The sequence below is a fragment of the Psammomys obesus genome, unplaced genomic scaffold, assembly GCF_907164565.1.
Source record: "Psammomys obesus unplaced genomic scaffold, mPsaObe1.curated_primary_1811, whole genome shotgun sequence".
Classification (NCBI taxonomy): domain Eukaryota; kingdom Metazoa; phylum Chordata; class Mammalia; order Rodentia; family Muridae; genus Psammomys; species Psammomys obesus.
Window position 1 is genome coordinate 23,462,726 of NW_026585895.1, and position 27,990 is coordinate 23,490,715.

The window sequence follows — 27,990 nt, forward strand, 5'->3', positions numbered from 1 at the left end:
TTTAGAAAGTCTGAGATTATTCCAGTTCAAAGGGAACAAGTTCGGCTTTTCACAGAGAGAAGTCGGGGCCTGCGGTCGGCCAGTGGCTTGGGGCTCTGGGCGTCCCAGCTGTGCGCCCCTGGGCTCCGCACCCCCGCCTCGAGTGGGAGGCGTCGCGGCCGGGCTCCGCGCTCCCGGCAAGCCCCGCCCCGGCCCGCTCGCGGCGCCGCGCAGTCATGCCCCGCGCAGCGCTGTCCACGCTCCTGCTGCTGAGCCTCGGCGCCGCCGCCGTCGCGGGTAAGCCGCCCCCGCCGCGCCCACCCCAGCCCGGGCGCCCCGCTCCGTCCCGCACCCACCCCTCCGGCTGCGCCTGGGGCAAAGGCCAGAGCCGAGGACCTTCCACCCACTTCCACCGCGTCTGCATCCTCAGCCCAGAGCCTCCACCCCAGGCGAGCTAAAGGGCGGGGGAACTTAAGTGTCCCCCGACGGGGTGTCAGCAGGGAAGGGCTAGGCCCGCGGGCGGAGGGGGGAACCAGGCCCTGTGGGTGGGCAAGTCGTTAAAACAGGAAAAGGGTTCAGCCAAATAATCCCTGCCCCAAGAGGAAGGGAAGAGGCCAGGCTCGGACCCTGCTACAAAAGCTGTGAAGTAGAGAAACCTGTGGGCGGCCGCTGCACGAGGGACCCCTGAAAAGTTAGACGGAACTAGTCGCATGCACAATGACTCCCGAGGAAGACAGACAATTCCACCGAGCATTTGTTTTTGCTTAAACATGGAGGCATGTCAAAAATGTTAATGGGAAACTCGGGGGGTGGAGGGATTTCCTTCCAAAAAAACGCTAGCAATCGAACGTTTCCGAGAATGAGAGAGCAAAATAAACAAGAATGTCGTGAATGCTTGTGTGAACTTCAATAACGGGATTGTGCAAGAGATTTTTGCCTCCTGGATTTATGGCATTTTAAGATAAATTTCTGTGTGAAGCCTGCTGACGGCGGGGAACGTTTTAAAGGCTCTGGGTACTGGAGATGTAGCACAGTGAGCAGCTCAGAGTTTGCCAAGCTCTTTTCCTGGGCCCCTTAAGCAGCACCTTGTGGCCAATTTAGACCGTCCTCCCCTGCCCACCCGAGGAGCAGAAGCAAAATGAGCAGTTCCACACCTTTCGGATTGCATAGATTAATTTTCATTAGCTTGTGGTTTGGGTTTGTTTTTTGTTTGTTTGTTCTGTTTTTCGAGACAGGATTTCCCTGTGTAGCCTTAGCTGTCTTGGACTTGCTTTTAGACCAGGCTGGCCTTGAACTCAGAGCAATCCTCCTGCCTCTGCCTCCCAGAGTGCTGGGATTACAGCCGTGAGCCACCGGAGCGTACATTAATTTTGTCTAGGGCTGTCTACACAGCACTAGAGCTGCTGTGTAGTCCGGGCGGACCCTGAGCCCTCGGCAGGCTCCCCTTGTTATCTGAGACACCTGAGCTCCCTCCTAGCTCACTCGCCACAGTTCCAGACTGTTCAGAAACAAAACAGAACTTTTGATGTGACTGTTGTTGCGGGGATGAGATGGTACAGTGAGGTGAATACGCTGGTTTCGCCTGGTGAGCTGAGTTGAGTCAGACCCTGGAACCAGGTAAATGGAGGAGAGAAAAGACTCGGTAAAGTTATACATACTCTAACCTCCACAGGGCACCGCGCCCTCACACACACTCCCCCCCCCCCCCCGCTCTGTCACACCCGTAGCAGTACTCCCCTAGCCATTTTGAAAGGAGGATGAGTTTCTAGCCTTGGCACCACCTGTGACATTGTTTTGACCGGCGATGGGGGACGAGCTTCATGAGGTCTGGTCTTCTGTCACTGTGTTCTGGATTCACTCTGCTAGTCAGCTCTCTCGGTCAGGAGAAGGACGAGCAGGAGCGCTTGGAGCACTGGCCGGCCAGCCAGCCTCTCTGCACTCAGTGAAGTGGGGATGGGACTTCCTAGGACTATTGTATCGAGTGAGAACACCCTCTCTCCTGCCTTTTGCCGGCCTGGGAAATACCACTGTGCTGGCCGCTTAGACTCCCTGAGCACATTTACGGGCATGATGAAGAGAGCTTATCAAGAATTAGCTGCATGGCCAGATCTCAACCCAAAAAGAACCTCAACAATGTAGCATAAAGTATAAATGAGGTGGGGAGCGTTCTGATTTTTTTTTTTTTTCTGTCACTTGGAGTGTGTCAGTGAAAGTGAGCTTGCTGGTTTTAGTTATTAGCTCAAAATTCACATCGGCTAAGACATCATTTAACTGTTGAAGGCTCCATGGCGGATCTCTATGGAAGGTCTCTGGTCTGGGGTTTTTGTCTGTTTGTCGTGGGTGCTGCTGGGGGTCTAAGCACCCGCCCCTCAGGCTTTGTACAGCAAGCTCTTTACACACTGGAACAGCACATCTGTTCACAGGGATGTGCCGGGACTACTGGGTCAGTCACTTCCCAGGAGGGGTGTGGCAGGAGTGAAAATAAGCCCTCACTCTGTGCTCATCTGCGACGGTTTGGGTGCCCCTGCCTTCTCTCTCTCGTTGTCTCACTATGTCCTCTGCTCTTCACTAAGTTTCTTCACCCTGACCTTGTGGGAAATCCAACCTTCCGTTTCTTCTGCACAGGCCGCTTACCCGCTGGCTGGTTAGCATAGGACACCCTAAGGCCGCCCCAAACACCTGTACTCCTTGCTATAGCTCTTCGGAGTTCTTACCTATCGCTCCTCTTTCCCGGGAGAAGTTCTGGCATCAGGAACCCTACTGTGTCGAAGGGTTATGTTTTATTTTGATGTGTCTTTAAACTTTACGATAAAATGAGGGAAACTGGATGATTTAAAAAGCGTAGAGGGTTAGCTGCACTGCGGTTTCTTTCCAATTGTATCACTTCTACCCGAGCTTAGAACTGTATTCATAGCATTTCCAGCTTCTAGAGCCATCGAGGCCACTTTTTCTCACCACTGTAGATGGAAGAGTTCTATTCCATGGAGAAATCATCTCGGATTAGAGGTGAGAATTTTTTTTTATAGATTTTAATTTTATTTTTCTAACAAGCAAGTGAATTCACAAATAGTTGTTATTTTAGGATTCCTTTTGCTATTGAGATGCTTTTATGAATTTGCTGAAAATCAATGTGCCACTAAAAAGCATGTGTTCTATTCTGCATGACTGTGTAAGGTTACAGACCAAACCCACATATCTGAATCAGTTACATGGCTGAAAACTCCTATGGATGGTTTTCCGCATGAAACCTCACAAATCTATCTGGACAATAGGAGTCCTGTTTGGCTGAAAACAAGGTCAAGAAAGAACAATTTTGCATCATCCCTCTTGGGTATGTGATTGGTTTCATGGGTTATTTTAGATTTTGAGGAGAAACCAGGAAAGTTAATCCATTTTTTAAAAAATGGAGCAGTGGCACTCAGTGAGAAAGGCACAGATGACGTGCCTCTTCAGTGGATAACTATCATACCTGTGAGGACAGGTATGAGGGTGAAAGCTAGTGGACAACAGGAATGGAGGCTAGGAAGAATGTCAGTGCAGCTCAGGTCCCTGGGATTTGGCAGATCTTGAAGCCGGTGTACAGCCTCAGAACCTACGGTTAGTTGAACGTGTGAGCCAGCTTCTCCCTCCTGGATGCATCACACATGTAATAAACAGCCTCCATTGTCCTCTTGTCCTGCTGAAGTTGGCCTGTGGAAGGTGAATGGGTGCTACTAAGAGAGCAGAGTGTTAGTAAACTTGTGTTGATAATACAAAATGCACTATGTGGATGACTTGTCGTTCGTTTTAGCACACGATACATTTAAGTAAATAACGTATATGGAAACTTTTAGACCCAAGTGCAGCTTTTAACTTTTTCGTGAGAACACTAAATTCTATTCATATTAAGTTAACAGAATTATGAAATTGTCCCCAAAAATGCCAGATAAGTTGCTAAAAATAGCAACATATCTTTCAAGATTGTCATGAAGACGTAAGAGTTGTAGAGAGTAACTGTGCGGTGAGCTTTGTGAGCATTTTCTAATCATAACAGACATAGCAACAGTGCTAGCATGGAAGGTGACATAGGGCAGCTTTCCAGTCCTGAGGTAAGTGCTCTCTTCAACTGCCCTCGTGGAAGAGCCAGCCTCTTTGTAATAATGCAATACTTTGTGATACTTCAGCCTTGAGTGTGTCTATCTGGGATACACACTGACCTGTAGCTTTTAAGCAGGGGTTTCCTTTTTAAAGTAGAGATACAGAGGACGCTGAAATGAGCCTAACGAGAAGGCACCTAAAAGTTCTGGGTGAGTCAACAGGGTATTTTCTGCTTCTGTCGCTTGTAGCCTTTTTCTTTCCTTTTGCTCTTTCAGAATTATTCAGCAATAGTCTGGAGTGACACGTTGCCATCATCACGATGCCCACTTGCATCTCGGGAGCCTTGGGTTTCCTGTTTGCTCTATCTGACCTCAGTATCAGGTCTTTAGCGCTTAGAAGCCTCAAAAATGTTCCTGAAGCTTTTCCTTTGGTGTTTACTTGCTTGTAGCTCACTCCCACACTAAATAGAGTTGACGTATTTAACTGCGGTGGTTAGGTTTATGTATCAAATTGAGTGCACTACAAATAGACGCCTACAGAGCCGATAAAACACTATTTCTGGATTGGACTAGCATTTGAGAATTTCACCGTTGCCCATAAATGCTGAGATTAGCATTTGTGTCTGTAAGGTTTAGTGAAGGAAATCTCTCCTCATCGGCCTGGGCTGGCTTCGTCTACTCACTTGAGATAGAACAGGAAGGCTGAGGAAGGTCAAATTCTTCCCAGCCTGAGCTGAGGCATCTGTTATCTTCTGCCTTGAACTTGCTATGGCACACCTGGTTCTCAGGCTTTTGGACTCGGGTGAGGATTTATGCCATTGCCCCTCTCCCTGACCCCATCCTCAGACTTTAGACCAGGACTGAATAACAACATCACATGTTCTCCAGCCTGCCAATGATAGATCATGAGATTTGGTTTGTTTGTTTGTTTGGTTGGTTGGTTGGTTAGTTGGTTGGGGTTTTTTGGCTTCAATAACTGGGTGAGCCAGACAGATAGGCAGGTAGGTAGGTAGGGCAATGGATAGATGGACAGATGGATGAATAGATAGATGATAGACAGATAGATGGATGGATGAATGGATGGATAGATAGACAGACAGACAGACAGACAGACAGACAGAGAGATGGCAAATCTTTCTTGAATTGGTGTTCTTTCCCTGGGAAATTCTAATACAGTAGCCAATAGGATATTTCAGAAATGATTGACAACCAAGCCTGGATTCTGTACAGCTTTTCACTACTAATCCCCAACTCTTGAGATGCTATCTGCTTTCTTAGTCACTTTTCTCCTTGCTGGGACATAACAGGAACACCTTAGAGGAGGGTGAATTTTGGCTCACAGTTTGAGAGTAAAATCCATCATATGGCAGGTATTTGTGGCTGGGAGGGCAGGAGTGTGAGCTTGCTGCCTCTCATATCTCAGCAGACCAGGACACAGAGAAAAGACAGAAAGGGGACGTGGTTAGAGTTCTCAAGCCCCCTTCTTCCAGCTAGGCACCACCTTCCAAAAGTTTCCCGGTTCTCCAAGACAGAGCCACAGCTGGGGACTGAGCCTTGAAACACATATACTCAAACCAGGTCATTCATTCTTGGTTTCCATAGGTTCAGCCATCTCGTAATACCAAGGGCACTCAGCTCAATTTCTCCTCACAGAACTAACATTTTCAGTGTTGTTCTATAGACAAACTTTTGGCTGCGAGTCCCTGTAATATAGAAAAAACAAACAAACAGATTTCATGTTTTCCGTGTATAGCGGCACAGAATAATTCTTATGACTAAATAGAAAGTAGCAAGGCATGACTGGACCACGGCATGACTGGAACCCAGCAGCACAAATACAAAGCCTGCCGCTCCGTGCCTGGCCGCTGGAACACCAACAGTACGTCATCTTCTGGTCCCCAACAGTCTGCGGTAGCCGTGCCTCTCCAGCCCACAGCACAGGCGACCCTTCTCCCGGACCAGCTTTGCTCTGTCTGCAGCTTTTGTTGGTAGATGTCCTGTGTTTCTGGCTTCCCCCATATCCCAAAATCCCTAGCGCATCCTACCCTTCATAGCTGTATGCACAAACTCCAAGCTTCATGCAAGGACTCTGCCCCTGTCACATGTTGCCTGCCCCTGGGGAACTTTGGCACAATCTTCCGCAATGCTTGCCCTCATGCTTGTATCTGTGTGTCTACAAAAATAGCATCTGTAGACAATGGCACGTTCTACTGCTCAATGATAACCTGGCTCCCGTGTACCACAATCTACAATAGCCTTTCTGTATCTCCAGGACTGATGAACATAGTGAAACATTTCTCTGGAAAGCCGGGCTGCCTGGAATGGTTTTGTGTTCAGGAACGGGTTTTCACTGTTACACCCCGGTGCTCTCAGGGGTAGAGTTGTTTTTACAGCGTCTTTCCTTCTGTCTCTGTGAAGTGTGTGTATGGGAAGAGGGCTCTTTGATCCTCGGCAGTCACTGGACGCTACATCCCCGCCTACTTCAGCCTCACCTTCCAACCTTCTCTTTGGGCTTCATTCCCTGTTCACTCGCACTGTAAATCTGGCCAAGAACAATTAGCAGCATGGCCACACCGCAAACCCGAGTGCCATGCAGTTCTGAAATCTTCCCTAGCAAACAAACCAGTCCATTATATCTTAATTCTCCCTAATTCAAGTTTTCAGGACAGAGGCAAAATGAAGGCAGGTTCTTTGCCAGGCTAACAAGATCAGAAGGTCGCTCTCTGAAAGCTCATGATCACAGCCTTCCTGGCTGGGTTTCCTTCATCCTCTTTCCTAGCTCCTGCCAAGATCACCCTCTTAAGCTCTGATTAAAGCCTTCCAGGACTTCTCTAGCCTCCAGCCCCGAATTCTTCCACTTTCCTCCTAAAAACCTAGGAAATATTATCAGGCTTCCTCTGGCGGCAACAATGACTCCGATTCTCACGAGCAGTCTCGTGCGTTAGCTACTCACCTCACTGCGACCAAATAGCTCGTCAGAGCAACCGAGGGCAGAGTTTGTTCTGGCTCACCGTTAGAGAGTCCAGCGCAGAAGGAGAGGCACGCTGGTAGGGACAGCTCATGACTCTGGTAGCAGGAATGTATAGATGCTTGCTCATGTCTGTGGGCCAGAAGGCACAGAGAGGACAGGAAGGGAGCCACACAAAACAATGCCACTTGCTTGAGAAATACATGGGTCAAACTGATGAGTCTCTAGGGTACATTTCAAGAAGTCATACGGGGACTCCCCGGTACCACTGCGGGGAGAAACTGAGGTACCCAGCCCACACCAACTCCTCATTCATGGAAATTCGCCTTCCATACTCCAGCTGAAGTTGCGTGTTCAAGTGACTGCTGCCCTAGCCAACACACCGACCGCATCTGCATGGGAAAACTGCAGCCCAACAACCCAAGAAACGGCTGCTTCCAGTTCTTAACCAGAGCCACTGGAGGACCTGATGTTTCTTGCGTTAAGCTGCTCGTCTGTTACACGGTAGTAGATGGCTAATACGCCCTCCTACATGGTAGCCTCCACTTGACAGGATCTATAATTCCCCTGGACACAGGCCTTTGGCAATTATCTTGATTTTGTTAGTTGCCAGCCTGGTCTACAAAGAGAGTCCAGGACAGCCGAAGCTACACAGAGAAACACTGCCTAAAAAAAAAAAAAAAAGGCTCAGTGGGTAAAGATGCCTTGCACTGAGCCTGGTTTGATACCATGGGCCCAAATGATGGAAGGAGAAAACTGATGCCTGCAAGTTGTCCTGTGACTGTCACCTATACATAGATTTGTGACATACGTGTGCCCTCTTCACACACACACTGGTAAAAATATAGTTATTTAAAAAAAAAAAAGATATCCAGGTAGCACATGCCTTTAATCCCAGCACTGGGGAGGCTAAGGCCAGCCTGGTTTACATGGCCCTTTCCAGGCTAGCCAGGGCTACCTAGTGAAACAGTGAAAATAGACAATAGGAAGGAAAACCACCTCTATATAAACTGATTTCTATCTTAGAGATACTTCCTCATCCTAGTATATTTTGGATGATTTCACTATTAAAGCTGCCAACAAGCAACTCACACTTGAGACCATAAGTGAAATAGTCATTCATTTGACTATTGACCAGCTGACACATGAGTGGCCTGAATATGCTAACAAGACTTTTAATCCAACGTGGTTATGGTATGACAGTTCTTACGATCCATCCATCTTGTTCTTCTTCTTCCTTTGACCACATGGTAGCTAATGTAGTCAAGCCAACAGGAAAAGGAAAACACGGTATGAGGAACTCTTTCCTTTCTTGACTTCTGCTCACCTCTCGTCTTCCAGAAAACTGGGAAATAGTCTATTTTGGTAGCAAAATACACACACACACACACACACACACACACACACAGACACACACGGATGGGGTGGGGGCTAGAAAAGAAGGAAGACATGACCATCAGTCTTGCTTGTGCAATACTGAAATTTCCCTGAATATTCATATTCTAGATACTATCTTCTGTTCTTGAAAGTAGAATTTGGACAAAAAAAGATTTTGCAGAATTCTTAAGACTTTTAAAAGTATCATACACTACAAAGATAGCCTTCAGAGAGAAGCTCTTTATTCTGACTAGGTGATTTCCTTGGAATCTGGTTGGCTTGGCGATGGTGCTTAATTTGCATGTCTGAATTGCTAAACAGTCAAGAGGTTTGCAGCCACACTGAGACATCAGAAGCAAATCCTGGCACAGTTTTTTTCCCTACGTGTAAAAGAGAGGAACATGAATTTCCTCTTACACTGGTTGATTGCTTGTTTCAACAAGGGAAATGACTCGTATGTGTGGACTTTCAATATTCAATATTCTTAGCATCGGGAACTCATATTAATAGTATTTTTTTTTCTCCAAATAGACTGTCCTTCATCCACCTGGGTTCAGTTCCAAGGCAGCTGTTACACTTTTCTTCAGATAAGCATCAGCGTGGAGAACATTGAGGATGTCAGAAACCAGTGCATTGGCCATGGTAAGAAACTTTAGAAATAGTGTTCCTAATAGCTTTTAACTTCGTCCCAAGAGCTGAGGCGCAGACAGTGGAACTGAATGTATACTTTATCCCTGTATAAATTGGAGCGACAAAATGATAGTCGCATCAGTATCTAGTCACTGTGTGCTGTGACATTGCTGCCTGAGACACTGACTCTAGCGACAGCCTGGAGCCCTTTAATACAGTTCCTCGCGTTGTGGTGACCCCCAGCCATAAAATTATCTTTGTTGCTACTTCATAACTGTAATTTTTGTTGTTTGTTTGTTTGTTTGAGATAGGGTTTCTCTGTGTAGCCATGGCTGTCCTGGAACTCACTCTGTAGACCAGCCTGGCCTCGAACTCACAGAGATCCGCTTGCCTCTGCCTCCCGAGTTCTGGAATAAAGGTGTGAGCCACTGCTGCCAGGCTCCTAACTAATTTTGCTATTGTGTTTTCCCATGGTCTTAGGCGACCCCTGTGAAAAGGTCAATTGACCCCAAAGAGGGTCTTGGACCCTCAGGCTGAGAACCACTAACCTCTTAGAGTGAGCCCGATCTTATCTGTTCCCCTCTCTCCAACAGAGACAGTCGTCAATATTTACTGCACAGAAGTGTCAAGCGTGGGACGGGAAGGAATGTGGAACTTTCTCTTACAGAATCTTTTACCCAAGTTAGGCAGGTTGCTGTTCTGATTCTTCTGACCCAGAAACTCATACACAACCTTAAACAGATCTGATCAGCCTGCACCCACATGTCCCTCGCAACGTTTACTGTGGGCGATGCCTTCCCTTCAGCTGTAGCTTTTCAACGATGATATTAGAGCTAATTATGCGTGCTCCGCCCCCCCCCCCATGTGCATGCATACCACATGTGTGCCTGATGCCTGAGGAGGTCAGAAGTAGGTGTCAGATCCCCAGGAACTGGTGCAACCTGTGGCTGAGAGCCAACATACAGGTTCTGGGACTCGAACCCCAGAGTCCCTCTGCAAGAGCACCAACCCTGAACCTTCTCCCCTGTCCCTGCCCTGGTGTTCCTAAGTGAAAGTTAAATTTAACCAAGCTGACTGCTCAGCATGTAAACGGCCTGAGGACAGGAAGGTAAATGACCTGGAAGCATGTAATTAACCTGGTTACAAGGCTGGGTAAAAGTTCAGTTAGTGAAAGCGGACTCCACGTGTTTTCCGGACAATCCTTTCCCGCAGCACACCAAGCCTGCTTAAGCACTTCATAATTTATGTGGCTTTCCCAAGCATAACAAACCTATTTTGAGCTGTTTCTTTAGTCTCCCTTACCAAAATTAAGTTCAGTCGTCTGCTCAAGACCACACAGATTAATAATAACAGAAGCCAAGGTTCGGACGTAGTCTGGTGCTTGTGCTCTATCTGTCTCCATCTCTCTCAGGACTGCCTTCCTTTACCTGGGATCCGACTATGTTACAGTCTTCAAAGGTGACTGCTGACAATATCACTTACACCTTGCAATCTCCTTGTCCTCCCTACGATTCTAGGCTGGCCTTTGTGAGATGCTCGCTCATTTCAATGCAACATCTGAGGTCTAGACCTTAACAAGATTCAGTACATTTTCTGGAAGCCAAGAGAAGAGACTGATTCAAAGAGGAGAAAGTAATTAGCTGTGTCAAATGCCCCTACCAGTTCAGAAGGTTGGGGGTTGGTCAGGAACTCATCCTTCCATACACTAATGTGGATGCCTTTGATGATTTACACAGAAATCTCAGAGCAAACTCCTAACTAAAAAAGATTCAAGTGGGAAAAAAAAGGCAGGAAGAAAGGTTGGGGAAATGAATATAGATAACTCAGTTCTTGTAGAAAAATCCAAAGGCATCAGGGCAGTAACTGCAGGGGAACAATGATATATGACAAGAATGAGTTTTAAGGTGGCAGAAATAGCATCAGCTTGTCTTAACCCTATGACACAGTTCTTAATGTTCAACTACAATTTACTGACAGTATCGACTTACTAAATAATAAACAAACAAAACCCCACAGGATTCCTAAAAGCAAAGTCAATGCCCATTATATAGCTCGGCAAATTATCTCTATTTTTTGTATTCCAACTTCATAATGTGGAATAAGTTAAAATGATTTTATAGAACAACAAAGAAAAAAAATCCCACAAAACCCAGCTGTGTGTGTGAGAGAGAGAGAGTGAGTGGGGGTGAATGCAGAAGGCGGCCTGCAGTGTGGGTCCTCAGCTTCCACGTGGTTTGATGGGTTCTCTTGTTACTCACTGTTCCATATGCCTGGCTAGCTGGCCCAGGGGCTTCTGTCTCTACCTCTTGCCCAAGCGTAGGCACACCGTGGTCTATACATGTGCCGACATCAGCGGTAGTGAGTTCTGGGCATCTGAACTTGGGTCCTGATGCTTGTGGGGCAAGCATTTTACCCACTGGACCATCTCCTCAGTTCTAAAGTTCAGACTTAAGCAGTATTTGAGACAGGCTCTCACTCCTTACACAGACAGGCAGGTGTCAGCCTTCCTGTGCTGGGACTACAGACATGTATCACACACTCAGCAAATCGTCTTTTTTAAAAAAGACTTTCATTATGCACATTGTCCAGGCTGGCCTTGAACTCCTGCCTCACTCTCCTGAGTAGATAGGATTGCAAGCTTTTGTCATAGGACCCCAACAAAATTTCTGTTTTGTTTTGAGTGTACTTACTCCCAAGCTCGCTGCCCCGGGTGTGGGTATTGAGCCCAAGTCCTCACGCACAGTACATGTGCTCTGTCAGTGAACTCTTTCAACACTCCTTTCGTTAAAGATGTGCTTGGAGTACAGACAGCTCATGCACTTGGCTTTTTGTCCCAAAAAGACAAGCTTCTGCTTTGTCTCTTTGTTTTGACATTCCTTAGTGATGACGTCTGAAACTACTTGGCCGAAACGTGAGGTGAGCCAGTGGCATTGGCCTTTGGTTCCTTAAAGGTGCCTTTACTTCTGTGATAGCGCTAAAAAGTCGCTTGTTCACCTCATCACACTTTTTTCTTGGTCAAGAAAATGTGACTGAGAAATGGCCCTGCCTGCCTTTAATCCCCGCACTCATGTGGGCAGAGCTCTGTGAATTTTGGGCTAGCCAGGGCCACATAGTGAGTGAAGGGGGGTCAAGAGGGAAAGGGGGGGATTATTGGTGTGGCGATGCCTGCCAATAATCCCAGCACTTAGGAAGCAGAAACAGTGATCAGGGGTTCAAACCAGCTTGGCCCACATAGTGAAAGGCTCAAAATAAAGGCTTGCTGCAGTGCTGAAGCACCCACCTAGCCTATGAGAGACTGTAAGTTCAGTGGCCAGGGGCGCTGGGGGAAAAGTGAAAACAATGAAACAATAGCACACTACGTCGGCTAATTTTGGTTATCCACTGGACTGGATTGAGGGGTGCCTAGGATGTTTGATAAATGGCTCCTAAGGACGTTCGTGAGAGTGTTTGTAGGGGAGGCAGGCCTATGGATCCAACTCAGTATGAGAGAGCCTGTCCTGGGAGCGAGTAGGTGCTAGCTAGTCAGCTGAAGGACAAGCTGGAAGGACAAAGGGATAGACAACCTCACCCTCCTTGCTGAAAACCTTGGACCTGATTCCAGCTTCTTCAGCCTTTGACTCTGTCTCACTCTATTCAGGCGTGCCCTGGGCCTTTGAGCCCTGATGTAGGACCTGTCCTAAGGCATCTTCTCTTATTCTAAAGCATCTTGTACTTAGCCACTAACTGGCTTCCCTTGGCTCTCCAGTTTGCAAATGGTCATTACAGAAGTTCAGCCTCTTTGATCATGTAAGCCAATACAGCAAATCATCTCATTAAAACAAAACAAAACAAAACAAAACAAACAAACAAAAAAAACCAAGAAGCACAATTTCTGAAAACCCACTAGTAAAACATTTTGGAAGACTATGAAGTTTTCAAAGTCTATTTAATTAAAGTCATACTGATTGTGGAAGGAGTGTTGTTGAATATTAATATTTATTATTGATTTATCTTTTAGTTAATCAGCAGTTATTCCTAACCAGCTGTATACCTAAATCACCACATAGAGACTAGGATTTATTCAATTAACCTAGAGCACAATGCTGGGCAATAGTTACTCTATCGTAAACCAGCAAGCCCACATAGTTTCCTACCTTTCAGATTTCACCCATATACTTGCTTTTAGTCATATCTTAGGTCTGGCTCATCTCTCCTCATGCTTCCATCTTCTCTCCTGCCGACCTCTGCTCCTACCTCCTACTCGATTCTTTCTCCTCCCCTCTGGAACAGGATGTCCCACCCTATTCTCTCCATTGCTCAGCATTGGGACTGGTTGCTTTATTGACAATACAGAGAACAAATAGTGGCATGTTTACACAAACTTGAGACAAAGCATCAAAATGCAATTTTGGGATTGAAACCAGATAGAAAAATCAGCATTTGAATGAACGAGGATACATTCCACAAGAATATTATACCAACAACAGAGTAAATGGAAACATAGTTTTATTGATTCTGTTGAAACACAATGACAGGCTCTCATTGTGAACACAGACTAGCCTGGAGTACCTGATCCTCAAGTTCAGCCTCTTGAGGCCTAGGACTACAAGGGTATGTGTACCAAGACTGCCTGGCCATAATGGACATACACATATTTATTTTCCTTTGAAAAGTTCATAGCTGTTAAATGGTGTCGACATGTTGGCTTTTAGCGGGGAGAAAGACACAATTTCCAGCATGCCAATATAACTTTATTTCAAGGAAACTGAGCAGAATAGCAATTTTGAGAGTCTTAATAGAGTTTTAAAATAAGATTTCCTTGAAAACCGTTTTCAGTTGCTACATCTATTTTAAAACAAGGTCATACCACATAGTCTATCTGGAAAGCTGAGGCTGGCCCTCCAGCTCCTATCCAACCCAAGACCCTCTTGCCTGTGCCTCCCAAGTGCTGGGAGAGCAGCTGTGCACAACCAAGCCTGACATCTCCTCTTTCAACAGTTTACAGTAGCTATATTTAGAGATCCTGTATTGGCTCCTTGTCAAAGCTTTTCTTTACCCTTTTATTGAGAACACAGCCTTCACATGTTTCAGATAAGCAATTGTTTATTGTGCACAAGCAAAGACCGCACCTCTATGGCTCAAATGTTACTTTCTTGATCAAATTGGGTACAATCGAATTTAAAACACAGAGCAGTTTTATACCCTGATTCTTGTAACTTGTTTACAAGTCCATGAACTCCTTGGGCTTCTTGTTGAAGCAAGGACCCTATTTGGGAATTTTCTAAATTGATCTTGTGTTTAAATGATGTCTTTTTCTGAACTCAAAGTGCGTTCACTTCAGAACCAGGGATACTGGCTCAGTGGTAGAGTGCCAGCCTCCAATGAGCAAGGGTTAATCCCTAGCACCCACCCCACCCTAAAACAAAGTCTTACTGATTTGATTTTTTTAAAGCTCTTTGAGCTTTTTAACTAATCCTACCGTTTCTCTAATAATCTTGTAGACTTTTTGCTCTACAAATTTCTATTTAATAGGTGAATTAGAAAGCTGGCAATATTAGCATTCTTACCTTGGGGCACACAGTGTTTTGTTTAGAATCATGTGTCACTATGCTGTTTTTTCTTCTATGTATAACCAGAGGGCATAAAAAATACTAGAATATTTAATTCGGAAAAAAAAAATACAATCACACACAAGTAATATTTTAAATCTGTCATCAGGGTTTATAGAAAGTAGGAACATTTACTTTGGGGGTGCTCTAGAGGGTTATATTTACAGTATTCCCAGGGCTTTGTGCTAATTTACTCTATTTTTTGCTATTATTATTAATTTAATAAAATAACTGAATAAGGGGCTGGAGAGATGGCTCAGAGGTTAAGAGCACTGGCTGCTCTTCCAGAGGTCGTGAGTTCAATTCCCAGCACCCACATGATGGCTGGCCACCAGCTATGATGAGATCTGGTGCCCTCTTCTGGCGTACAGGCATACATGCAGGCAGAACACTGATGTACATAAAATGAAAAATAAATACATTTTAAAAAACAAATTTTTGTAGGTTGCTTTTTAAAGTATTTATTTCAAATATTGCTATGGGTTAATAGAAATAGCAAAGAACCAAAGAATTAAAATGCAAGCTATGTAACATGCCAAATAAAATCCAGAATCACTGGCTAACTAAAAGCCAAAGAAAGACACAATGCTCAACAGTTTAAAGTCCCACAAAACAGTTGGCAACTTTCAGTTCTCAAAAACTGTGGGTTTCATATTTTGTATCCTTTTATCAATCAAGAAAAAACTTTTTGAGTGTTATATAACACACATATAAAATAAGATATAAATGTACATTATAAATTTGTAACAGTAGTTGAAACTGTAATACATGTTTCTCAGTAGGCAACAGGTGGCGTATTGTGTTGGTTTGAATAAGAATGGCCTCCTTAAGCTCATATTTAATGTCTGCTTCCAGGTGGAACGTGTTAGGAGGTGTGGCCTCATTGGAAGAGGTGTGTCACACGGGGTAGGCTTTGAGGTTCCAAAAGGCGGAGCTATCCCCAGTCAGCTTTGCTTGCCCCTTGCTTGAGGATCAAGGTGGAAACTCCACACTCCTGCTGCTTCGCCACGCCCACCCGCCACACTCCCTCCAGCTGACGGCCACGAACTTCGTCCTCTGGAGCCACAAGCTCCAAATTAAATGCTTCCTTTCATTTAGTTGCCTTGGTCATGGTGTAGTGTCACAGCAACTGAAAAGTAACTAAGAAGTTGGTAGGAGAGCACAGGCTGTTGTTGTGACAGGCCTGACCATGTGAGTTTTGGGGGAAGACTGCGGAAGACTTTGGAACTTGGGACTAAGAAAGCAGTTGAATGCTAGGAGGGGCTTAAGGGGCTGTCCTACTAGGACCTTGAAGACAGTAGTGCTAAGAGCAATGTGGACTACAGAGGTCCAGCTCGAGAGAGTTCAGAGGTGAACAACATTAGCAACTGAACTACGGGTCTTATATTTTGGCAAAGAATGTGGCTTTCTCGTCCTAAGAATGTGCTAGAGGCTAAATTTCACTTCAAGGCTAGTTCTGATTCTGTCATATGGTTATTAATCACCCTTATGCAAGCCAACATTAAAAACCAGCAAGCAGGGCTAAATAAATAAATAAACAAACAAAATGCACAGTTTGAGGAGAAAAACACAACCAGAAAATGTAATGTTAGAGATAGGGATTGTGCTGGAAGGGATAAAGAGAGGCCTGATGTGAAATGAAGGAAAGAGTGGTTCGCTCAGAGTGAGACCCTACCCAGCTAACCCTCAACTTGGAAAGCAAGGCCTGAGGGGTTTTCTTACTCTAAAGAGCAACAACAAATTAAAGCTTATGCGGGTGTAACTTGAGGAGAGGACCAGGCTCCGTCCCTAGCAGGCATCAGTGTGGCAGCCTTCGCTTGTGCTTCTGGCTGGCGATCTTCCTGCCTGGCTAAGGAATGCTGCCGAGGCTAAGTGAGGTGCATACGGGGAACAGAATCGAGCTGCAATCTGGAAAGCTGCAATGGCAGAGCCTCCCAGCTGTTTGAAATCAGACATGACACTGTAGGATTTGGAGTTTGCCCTGTGCAGTTTTGGTCTGTCTTTGATCTACTGTGTCCTCAGGTGCCCCAATCCTCCCTTTTGGGATGAGGAAATATATGACTTTGGGGATGTCTGAGGTTGGACTAAGTATTTTGCATTATGCCACAAACCCATGGCAGCCAGAGAGTGGAAACTTCTTTTCAATTTCTGTGACTAGACATCATGCACCAGGCAACCTAGAAAAGAGAGCACTTAACCTGGGGCTCATGATTCCAGAGGGCTAGAGTCTAAGGCCATTGTGTGGGGGGGGAGCATGGTGGCAGGCAGGCATCACTGGAGCAGTGGGTGAGAGCTTACATCTTAATCCACAAGCAGTAGGCAGAGCTGACAGGGAATGACAAAAGCTTTTGAAACCTCAAAGCCTACCTGGAGCAACATGTCTATTCCAATAAGGCACACCTCCCAATCCTTCTCATACCGCTCCACCAACTGTGGACCAAGACTTCAAAAACATGAGCCTGTTGGGAGGCTGGAACTCACTATGTAAACCAGGCTTCACACACTTCTTTTTGTGGTAAATTGACTTTTTAACATTATTTTATTTTTTTCCTTCCAAAACATGGTTTATCGCTATAGCCTTGGCAGTCCTGGGCTCGCTTGGTAGAGCAGGCTGGCCTCAAACTCAGTCTGCCTGCCTCTGCCTCCCTGGGTGCAGGGATTAAAGGTGTGTGCCACCACCTATTTCCATGAAAGTGTTTGCGTCTATCTTAACAATAGTCTGCTTAGTTCTCGTTTTCCTCCTTGATAATATTTAGTCGGTTTTTCTTTTTGTTTTTGTTTGTTTGTTTTTTTTTTGTTGTTGTTGTTGTTCTTTTACTTTGAAGAGACACCATGACCATGACAACACTCATAAAAGAAAGCTTGTAGTTCGGGCTGGGTCCCAGCTTCAGAGGTTTACTCCATTATCGTCATGGCTGTGAGCACGATGGCCCGCAGGCAGACATGGTGCTGGAAAGATAGCTGAGCGTTCTAATCCAGATCCTCAGGCAGCAGGAAGACAGAGCCACTGGAACTGGTTGGGCTACCTCCAGTGACAGACTTCCTCCAAGGCCACACCCCATAATCCTTCTCAAGTAATGCCACTCACTGATCACTAAGCATTTAAACACAGGAGCCTATGAAGGGCATTCTTATTCAAACCACCACAAATGTTTTAAGAAAAGCTTTCTGTGCATGTATATGTGTATTTCATATATGTATAATGTGTGCAGGTCTGCATGAGCCACGCATGTGCAGATCAAAGGACAACTTGTAGTAATCAGTTCTCACTTTCCATCACGTGGGTCCTGAGGACTGCATCCAGCTGGGCCTGGCAGCAGGTACCTCAACCTGCTGAACCAACTAAGCTGGTCCATGGTATGCTTTGGCTTTTGGAGCACAGACTTTTTCCCTTCTGTAGCCAGCCAACTCCACTCCTGCCCATTTAAAAATATGTAAAAGTAAAACATAATTCACAATTTTGATATTCTTCATTTCAATTGATTCTTGAATTTGCTTTTCTTTTTAAATGATTTAGGAGCAGACATGATAAGTATACACAATGAGGAAGAAAATGCTTTCATATTGGACACTTTACAAAAGCAATGGAAAGGTCCAGATGATCTCCTGCTAGGCATGTTTTACGATACTGATGGTAAGTGGTATTTGCCCTGTAAAACATGATGGGGGGAGCTAGGGGGCTCCAGACAGGGTTTCTCTGTGTAGCCTTGGCTATCCTAGACTTGCTTTGCAGATCAGGCTGGCCTGGAACTCACAGAGATCCACCTGTCTCTGCCTCACTGAGTGCTGGGATTAAAGACGTGCACCACCATGCATGGCTACATGATTTTTTTTAAATGTTAATAAGACTTTAAGATGTTTGGTTCTTTAATTCTTTAGATCAACGGTGACCCCCAAAGCCATAAATTAATTTTCATTGTTACTTTGTAACTGTAATTTTGTGTTATGAATCATAATGGAAATTGTTTCTGATGGTCGTGAAAGGGTTCTTCATCCCCCAAAGGGGCTCTGACCCACCGGTTGAGAGCCTCTGTTCTAGATGAAATGCGTGTCTCCAGGTATTACGCTTTTCAGTGTGCGCCTATGACTAATACCCATGGTGTTCCCCAAGTTTCCCCATGGTGCTTCACAAATGGGAATCACAGGTGACCCTCTTACATGGGACACAGGGTTAGCATTTTATTAAGATGCCATGCATTACAAAAAGTATTAGGTTTGCTATTAACAGGGTAAAGATAAATTATCCCTTCCAGGTTGCAGAATAGGAGTGTGATTTTATTGATTTATTTAGGGTTTTCAAGGCAGACTTCCTGTCCTGGAACTCTCTCTGTAGACAAGGCTGGCCTTAAACTCAAGGGTTCCATTTCCTCTGCCTTCCACGTGCTGGGACTGAAGGTGTGCATCCCCACCGCCTGGTTATAATTTTTAGTATTATAAAAAACTACAAAGCAAATGTGTTTTGTAGTGTCTCTATAAGTATATAACCTATATAGTGTAGTATAATATATAAATATACAAAGTGTGCATATAATCAAAGACAGATATCAGTCACATTTTTAAATGTCAAGAAATGATTGCTATTAATGTTGAACTATTTTTATTTCACAAAAATGTTTTTCTTCGCAAAAGTGAAACCTTTCTCAGAATCCTTTTAAAAACAATACTTTTTGATTATATATAAATGATATGTTCCTTCTACAACTTTTAATCCTAAAAGCAAATATTAGACCATTAAATATGTTAGTAAGTTTCTACCTTTAATTGAAATATTTTCCTTTGGGTCTTAACACCTTTGAGAACTGTTATAATGTTCCTTAATTGACAGATTCAAGTTTCAAGTGGTTTGATAATTCAAACATGACATTTGACAAGTGGGCAGATGAAGATGTTGAGGACCTAGTTGACACTTGCGGTTTTCTGTACACCAAGACAGGTGAATGGAGAAAAGGAAATTGTGAAATTTCTTCCGTGGCGGGAACACTCTGCAAAGTAGCGAGTAAGTATGGCTGTCTTCTTCTAGTCTGGGAGAGATGGGGACACAGGGTTAGCTTTGGAATACTTTTCTTAGGTATACTGTATCTCAGCAACAGAGGGATTGAGACTTCAGAAAACAGCCTGATGATACACTACAGGCTCTTAAGTTTCAAAAGTGGAGCCAGACAGAATGTAATTCTATGTGCCTGCTCTCAGGAGTTCCTAAGAGCCTCAAAATTTCTTTTTTTCCCATTTTTTAAATTATTTTTTTACACTTTATTCACTTTGTATCCCCCCATAAACCCCTCCCTCCTCCCCTCTCGATCCCACCCTCCCTCCCCCAAAATTTCTTGTTTTCCAAAAGAATTTCCGTATCTTCTTTGCCTGTGATCCGACTGAGAAGTAGTAAGTAATAAATAATACATAATCTTAAAATACTAATATTACTTTAAGGAATTAGATTCCCTACAAAACTAGTATCTTTGTTTAGGTAAACAAAATATTAAAATTGCAGCATACTGCATGATTTATTCTGTATTAAAATATATTTTTCTGTTTAAAGTTTATTTTTCATATTTTAATTTTTGGTTTTTGAGACAGGGTTTCTCTGTGTAGACCTGACTATCCTGGAACTCACTATGTAAACCAGGCTGTCCTCAAACTTAACAAAATTAACAAGTTCTACAATATTTTCATGCTATTTGTTAAACATTGAATATAATTTGTAAAATTCTAAGCAACTATTTTCTCAGTAAGCAAACACAAAACACAAACTAGATATTTAAAACATGACTTTGCTGGTCACCAACCAGAAGTTTTATAGCACCTCAGCTTTAAACAGTTTTGTTTTATTTCATTCTCTTTATGTATGTGGGTGTTGTGAACTGGGCCTGAAGAGATGGCTCAGCAGTTAAGATCATTGGTTGCTTTTCCCAAGGACCCTGGTTTAATTCCAAGCACCCATAGCAGCTCACAACTGTCTATAATTCCAATCCTAAGGGAGCCAATGCTCTCTTCCAGCACCCAAGGGCACCAGGTACATGGGTACACCAGGTACTGAGACATGCACATAGACAAAACACACACACACACACACACACACAAACAAACATACATCTTAAAAACATTGCCCTCTGACCTCTACACTATATTAGGCAAACACTCAACCCCACAACCACCCCCATTCCTACCCACGCAAATCAGCTCTTTTCTTTTACTATACTTGAGGGCACCATCTCATAACACTTAATTTAAAAATACCTGAAAGAGGGACTAGAGACATGGCTCAGAGATTAAGAGCACGTGTTGCTCTTGCAGAGCATCTGGATTTGGTACCCAGCACATTCCAGCGAGTTCCAGGGGTGCTGGGGACCTCTGCCCACCTCCACACACACTAGACATGGGATGCTTGGCACTTGCATGTGCACACAACAGTCAGACACACGAACTCTCAAATTATCAACAAAACCACCACCAACCAAATCCACAGATGTTAAATTTTACATGTTTTCTACAGACTTTACAACCAGAATTTTATTTACCTCGTCTATTTTACTACCTCGCTTTTCATGAAGCTCCTTTATTCTTTTTCCAGCAACCAAGCCAGTGTGTTTTATCAGGCATAGATACCTGATTTTAAGAAACTAAATTCAAAATAGGTAAAATAGACTTGATGAAGCAGTGAAGATGGGGATGTTAACCTCAGAACAACTGTATATAAAGTAAATCTTCTAAGGCATCCTTACATTTTTAATTTTAATTTTCTTTTGCATTTTAGTCCCATATGACAAGAAATACTTATCAGGTAAGTAACATTCTGATCTTAAGTTTTTCATATTTAAATTCTAGCATACTAATACTACTGTAGACTCACTTAAAAATATTATGTAACAAAGAACTTTTTTTTTTTCTTCAGAATATAGGCAGGCCTCTTAGAGTAAGTCATCATGTTAGGGGCTGGAGAAATGGCTCTGGGTTAAGGGCACTGGCTGCTCTTCCAGAAGACCCAGGTTCCAGGATCCAGTACCACATAATTCACAACCTTCTATAACTCCAGATCCAGGGGACTTGATGCTGACTGCTGGCCTCTTTGACATCAAATGTGTATAATACGCAGACATACATGCCATCAAAACACCCATACATATAAAATAATTAAATTTTTAAAAGACCTGACATTTAAAGTCCATCATGCATGAAAAGGACTCCTTTTAAACAATGTCTTTTTCTGTAGGACTACATACTGTGTAAAGGCTTCATCTCAAACTTGTAAGTACGGTTCATAAAGCATGTCTTTTGATGGACCATAAGTGCATTTAGGACTCAAACCTCTTTTGTTTTCAAGAAAGGGTCTGTGTAGCCTTGGCTGTCCTAGAAGTCAGATCCGCATGCCTTTGCCCCGAGTGCTGGGATTTAAGATGCGCACCGCCACTGCCTGGCTTAAATGCACTTTTCCAGGGGAGCTAGTCTGACATGATTTGAATTCAAACTTACATAAGGCAAACATGGCCCTGATCTGTGTTACTGTAGCTTACCCTTATTGGGCACCCTTCTACTCAGGTTCTTCTTGAACTCTTTGAAGCTGGAGAAGGGTGCAGGGGAGAGGAGAGTATTGCAAGCAAACTGAAACATGTGACCTACTTTGCCCCTCTTCATTAATAGCTTAGTGGTTTTCACCATCTCATTACCTCTATAAAATATAAACTGCTCTGCACTTCCTGCCAGCGTGGAGGCATATATTTACCAGTGTGAAACTTCCACTTGGACATTTCCAATATTTACTACTATAAAAAAAAGTCTCAATAAATGAATCACCTTACACAAACATGTTTGTTTAGAGGCTAGAAAATTTAAAATACAACCTGTAACTTTGATAGATATTGGTCTTGGCATAGAATTGCACTGTTTTGCGTTCCCAGTAGCATTGGGTATCTGCTGTGAAAGTTTCCACTGTTCATCAATTAGTAATTTTTAACTTTTATATTATTAGGTATAATTGGGGCAACATGCATTTTGGAGGAGAGGGTTGGTTGGTTTCTTTGGTTTTTCCATGTAGCCTTGGCTGTCCTGGACTCCCTTTGTAGAGTAGACTGGCCTCAAATTCAGAGATCCACCTGCCTCTCCCTCCCTGCACGCTGGGATCAAAGGCTTGCGCCACCACACCCAGCTAATTGTGTGAATTTGTTTGTTGCTTCCTTGTTGAGACAGGGACCATGCAGCCCCGGGAACTTGCCATAAGATCAAGCCGGCAGGAACTAACACTGATCCAAATGCTTTTGCCTCTTCAGTTATATCATGTATTCGTCCAGCTTTTCACTCTGGAACTTTGTTAATGTTTGCACACACCATTCCCCCTCATTGCTTAGCTGTTATTTTATAGACACTTTGCCCTTGCTTTTGTAATTTTATTCTTTATTATTATTAGTTTGCCCTTGCTTTCTAATGGTCTGATTTCTACTTTGGAAGAACATGAACAGAGCTATCTATAAACATTCTCCTCTTTTCTTGACCAACAGTAACTATATCCCAAAAAGTGTATGTCTTGTAACAGTTAAGGTAAAAACTATGCACCTTCTTAGTGGTAAACCTGTCACCCTGCCAACAGTGAGGCATGGGCGCTGCGTGCTTTACACTCGTGATGGTGGTGTCCATCGTTCTCTCTTCAGACATTCATGTAGGCATACAATGAACTAATTTTATTTTTCTGATGTTACTCACTTTTACATTTTCTTTTGTGAAATGTTTGGTCAGGTCTTTTAACCATAATTCTACTAGGTTGTTCTTCTGATTAACCATTTTTAAATAGTTTTACGTATGAGCCCTTTATATATAAAACTTGCTTTGTGCTTAGTTTCTATTAGTCTGCTATCATACAGCTGTGTGAATTATCAAAAATGTGAGTCACGCTTTCATTTTTCTATAGGAAAACAAAGGGCAGCATTGTAAAAGAACCACTTCACACCTGTTATCTGGCTACTAACAGAGAAAGGAAGAAACAATGGCTTTGTGTTATCAGGGATGTGGAGAAATTACATTTGTGCATTAACATAAAATAAAAGATGGTGCAGCCAGAGTAAAAGCAGGCAGCTATTTCTGGATATATACCCAAGAGAAGCGGAGACTCTACACACCTGCATTCACAAATACGGTCATATTTGTGACTGTCAAAACATGGAAGTAACTCACGTGTGCATCAACAGATGGATGAGTAAAATATACCAACTGTTACTCAACCCCAAAGGAAAATACACAACTCTGGAGGACACAATAATTAATGCAAGTCAATCACAAACAGGCAAATATGTCCTTCTTAGTGACTTCACTTACAACAGAATAGTTAACTTCACAGACAAATCTAGAATGATTACATAATTATTTTTTTCTCATGTCAAGAGCTAGGGAGAGGAGTGAGAGTTACTAAGTTTCAGCCACAGACCATGTCTATAGATGGTTGGCGATAACAACTTGATTTACTTAGATCTAACTTAAAAAACAAAAGTAGTTTGTTATTTGGAAACAAGACAACTAACAGTTAATTCTGAGAAATAAATATTAAGGGGTTGAGTACTGGAATAAAAGCTCTTATTTCTTCTAAGACCTTGTGTTAGGTCCAGCTAATCTAATAATGGCTGTCTACCAACACAAAGTCCAGGAAGCCAGTAGCACTTCAGTCCACAAAACTGATGTCTCAGCTGATCCTTGGTATACGCTGAAATATCAAAGCAGGCTCTACTGCCACTGAAGGAACACACCAGTAAGAGGGCAAAGAGCAAAAGCTTTTTCTTCCACATCCTTCATATAGAAAGGATAAGCCACTAAAGATAGCTCTTCTTACTTCAAAAGATCAGTATACTATTTCCCTCCAAAGATTTCTTACAAGACTTTGTAGCTGTATAGACACACACACACACACACACACACACAATGTTTATTTACTTAGTTTTCTAAGATAGGGTTTCTCTGGGTAGCTCTGGCTGACCTGGAACTCATTCTGTAGACCAGCCTGGTCCTGAACTTAAGAGATCTGCCTGCCTCTGCCTCCCAAATGCTGGGATTAAAGGTCTGCACCACCGCTGCCCAGCTGCTGTATATTTTCTAAAGAATAAAAGAACATTTAGAAAGTTGTAAAGAAAAAGAGCAGACAAGTCTATCACAGATCTAAAAACCATGCAACAAACAGTGGGATAGCCTGCACATTTGGCTTTTAGACTCCAAGGCAAGTACAAATTGGTATCTAAATTAGACCTCAATCATAAAGCTGTAGCAAAGCAGAAAGATTTGAAGAAAAGAATTGCCTAATGCACAGACAGGTTTTGTTTTAATTTAGGAGTAACAGGCACACTGAGTTAAAACAAGGAAACAGAACTGTAGCAGTTTTAGTGAACAGCGAGTTCTCTGTGCAAACGAAAGATGGAAGGCCTTGAGAATGCTGTGAAGGGAATCTGGGGTGATGGAGGGGTGCTCTTGGTGTGTTGAGCACCTGCGACATGGAATAGGCCACTGCAGATGAACCAGGGTAGTTAGACCATGAAGAAGTATTTCACACAGAGGAGAAAGGCTATTCTAGTGCATACAGCAGCAAAGGTTTGGAGCTTTTGCTATTGCTTGTTAAACAGATTTGGGAATCTTGCTTAAATCATGTCCAGAATGAACTGTGTACAGTAGACAATAGCTTTAAATAGTTTTAAATGATAGATTGCAGTTTTGCCTTCAATGACGCGTTACAGCTTTGGTACGAAAATGACACTTTTAAAAGTAGCAGCTAGTAAACAAAAAGCATTGCAACTCATTCATAGGAAACTTACAGAACATGAAAAAACAAACACACTGTGTCCCACCAATCATAAATGCTCATACTTAAACTAAAAGGTCTTTTAATTTTGGTTAAAAATGTGATTATGTATCTGTAAGCAATTTGAAATTACCATGCTGCTCTTTCAGCCTGAAAGTTACTGTTTCTCCAAATCTCTGAAACCGTGTCACCACTAAAGTGTATCCTACTAATCATGTTATTGCGCACCAACAGCCTCAGTGTGTCCACAGGGGTCAAGTCAAAGTGTAAACATAACAGTTCGGAAGTCTTCGCTTTTTGAGACACAAGTTGACCTCAAACTCTGTAACTGAGAATGTCCTTTAATTATGTGTGGTCTTTTTTTTTTTTTTTAAGATTTATTTTTTTATGTACACAATGTTGTGCCTGCATGTACATCTGAAAGGCAGAGGGCACCAGTCCCTTTATAGATAGTTGTGAGCCACCATGGGGTTGCTGGGAATTGAACTCAGGACCTCTAGAAGAGCAAGCAGTGCTCTCAACCTCTTAGCCATCTCTCCAGCCCTGTCCTTTGTTTTTATACTGGTTATCCCCACAAGACACTTGGCCAGATTTATCCCATTCATCTCTAACCATTTTAGGTCACATTTTAAGAAGCACCAGGTGAAATACTGTATGTAAATAAAAATTCATCTGCAAAGTTGTGAATAATTTTGAATCCTTTATTAGAACATGTTAAACAGCTACCATCCCAATTACTAATTTGTTAAACTGAATTTTTATAGAAAGATCCATAGTTTTGAGTAGGAAACAACTAAAAGATTGCACACTTGTAAATTTCAGGAATCCACAAAGTTTTAAACAAAAAAACCCACAAATCCAAAGGACTGTAGCTCTTAATACTATTTCTGCAAAACAAATCACAAACATCAAAGCCAGACATACCATCAATGCCCCACTGATGAGTAGGTATGAATCTAAAATCTTGGTTTTTAGTAAGGAAGGGGAAAAGAAAAGGATGTAAGACAGACCACAGAAAATGGTATCAGGAGAGCATAGATCTAAAAGGTCTTCATTGAAAAATTCAAGTGTGGCTATTTTTCCCACAAACACAAATTTTTAAAATTATTTTATTAATTTTTACGGTGTATACACACGATGGGCACCATGGCATCCTCATGGAAGTCAGAGGACAACTTGCAGCGGTCAGTTCTCGCCTCTCCCATGTGGGCCTGGATTATCAGTCTTGGCAAGAACCCTTACCCACTGAACCCTCCTGCCTATCCAGGAAAAGCATGTAACTTTTCTTATCAATTGGGAAATTCTACCAAAAAACCAAATACATGATGAAACGACAATGCTCTAAATGCAATATTTCTATCCTATACTGATTGTCTTTTTCTTTTCTTTTCCAGATAACCACATTTTAATAACAACTCTGGTGATTGCTAGCACAGTAACTCTGACAGTTTTGGGAGCAATCATTTGGTTCCTCTATAAAAGAAATGCTTGCTCGGGCCTCATCCTGTTTCCAGCCTCACCACAATCACCTTACAGTGACGGCTGTGCTTTGGTAGTTGCAGATGATGATGAATATGCTTTTCAGCTGGACTAAGATTTTGGTAATATCAGACCAGCATAGCAAATACACTGACAATGATTTCCTAGACAAGATCTTCATATAAAAGTTGCCACAGAAAACGGAAGCATTTATGATTCCTTATTCTTATAACAATATTTTCATATGCTGTCTGTGACAAAACATTAACATTTTGGATCATTAAAAAAAAAAAAAAAAACTACCACCACCACCTAGGTTTTAGAAAAGGAACAACCACAGATCTAACTCTGACGATTTTCATTTGAGTACATAAAAGCTCCAAGTACAATAAAGCTAATAAAACACAGCTTACTGCCTGGTCTTTTTTATTCCTCTATCTATTCAGTTACATTTTATCCTTTAACAGCTCCACTCCTTACTAACTGCACCAGGATCAAGCTGGACAGAGCCTGTACACTTCAACAGCTCTTACTGGCTATGGTGAAAATCAATTCCTTTGTAGTTTCCTTTTAAGAGGAAGGTATTTTATAAGTTTTAATACTCCAAACTCCACACTTGTTCATAGTTTCATTCCTGTATAGATGATTTGGGACTATTATTTAATTCTAATCAAATAATTCTGTTATAGAGTCTTTCAGAGAAAGGACTACAGCACTAGTGAGATGGTGGCCAGCTAGGTTAACCTGTGTGTCCTTTGACCAACAGTTTCCTAGACTACCCTTTTATCTTTTCCTACATAAGGCTGATCATCTGCCACACTCTAAGAAAATTAGTATCTTTTGATGGCATGAAAACCATGCGTGCCCCAAAGGGGGAGGGGGAGACGGGACACAAGTACAACTCCAGGGATTATGTTCGGGTTCAGGTACACTTACCATACTTTTAAAGACGAGTTAACAATTCATTGACAACAAAAAATGAAGGAAAGCTTAAGTAATTCTCATTTCCTTTAGCAGTTTTCAATCTCAGACACAGCACTACTTCTTATCCTACATGTCAGTGGCCACTGTGAACCAGGAACACCTTTGTATCACAATTAGGGACACTACTTATTTCCATAAACTATT

The 27,990-nt window shown here is 43.0% G+C and overlaps 1 protein-coding gene across 2 annotated transcripts; it reads left to right on the forward strand.

The window, feature by feature from the left end:
• Cd302 (CD302 molecule) lies at positions 1 to 27,269 on the forward strand. Of its 2 annotated transcripts, none has more exons than XM_055599899.1 (6): positions 1 to 276; positions 8,932 to 9,042; positions 18,136 to 18,252; positions 19,444 to 19,614; positions 21,370 to 21,396; positions 26,778 to 27,269. In XM_055599899.1, the coding sequence occupies exons 1-6, from the start codon at positions 216 to 218 to the stop codon at positions 26,975 to 26,977; spliced, it is 687 nt and encodes a 228-aa protein (XP_055455874.1). In that variant the 5' UTR covers positions 1 to 215; the 3' UTR covers positions 26,978 to 27,269. The 2 variants fall into 2 exon arrangements, with proteins under 2 accessions (XP_055455874.1, XP_055455875.1); XM_055599900.1 differs by lacking the exon at positions 1 to 276 and adding an exon at positions 4,217 to 4,265.
• Positions 27,270 to 27,990: the final 721 nt, after the last annotated feature.

Coding starts and splice junctions, on each gene's coding strand:
- Cd302 (XM_055599899.1), top strand. CDS start 216: ATGCCCCGCGCAGCGCTGTCCACGCTCCTGCTGCTGAGCCTCGGCGCC. Junction 9,043..18,135: donor AAACCAGTGCATTGGCCATG/GTAAGAAACTTT, acceptor TAAATGATTTAG/GAGCAGACATGATAAGTATA. Junction 18,253..19,443: donor CATGTTTTACGATACTGATG/GTAAGTGGTATT, acceptor CTTAATTGACAG/ATTCAAGTTTCAAGTGGTTT.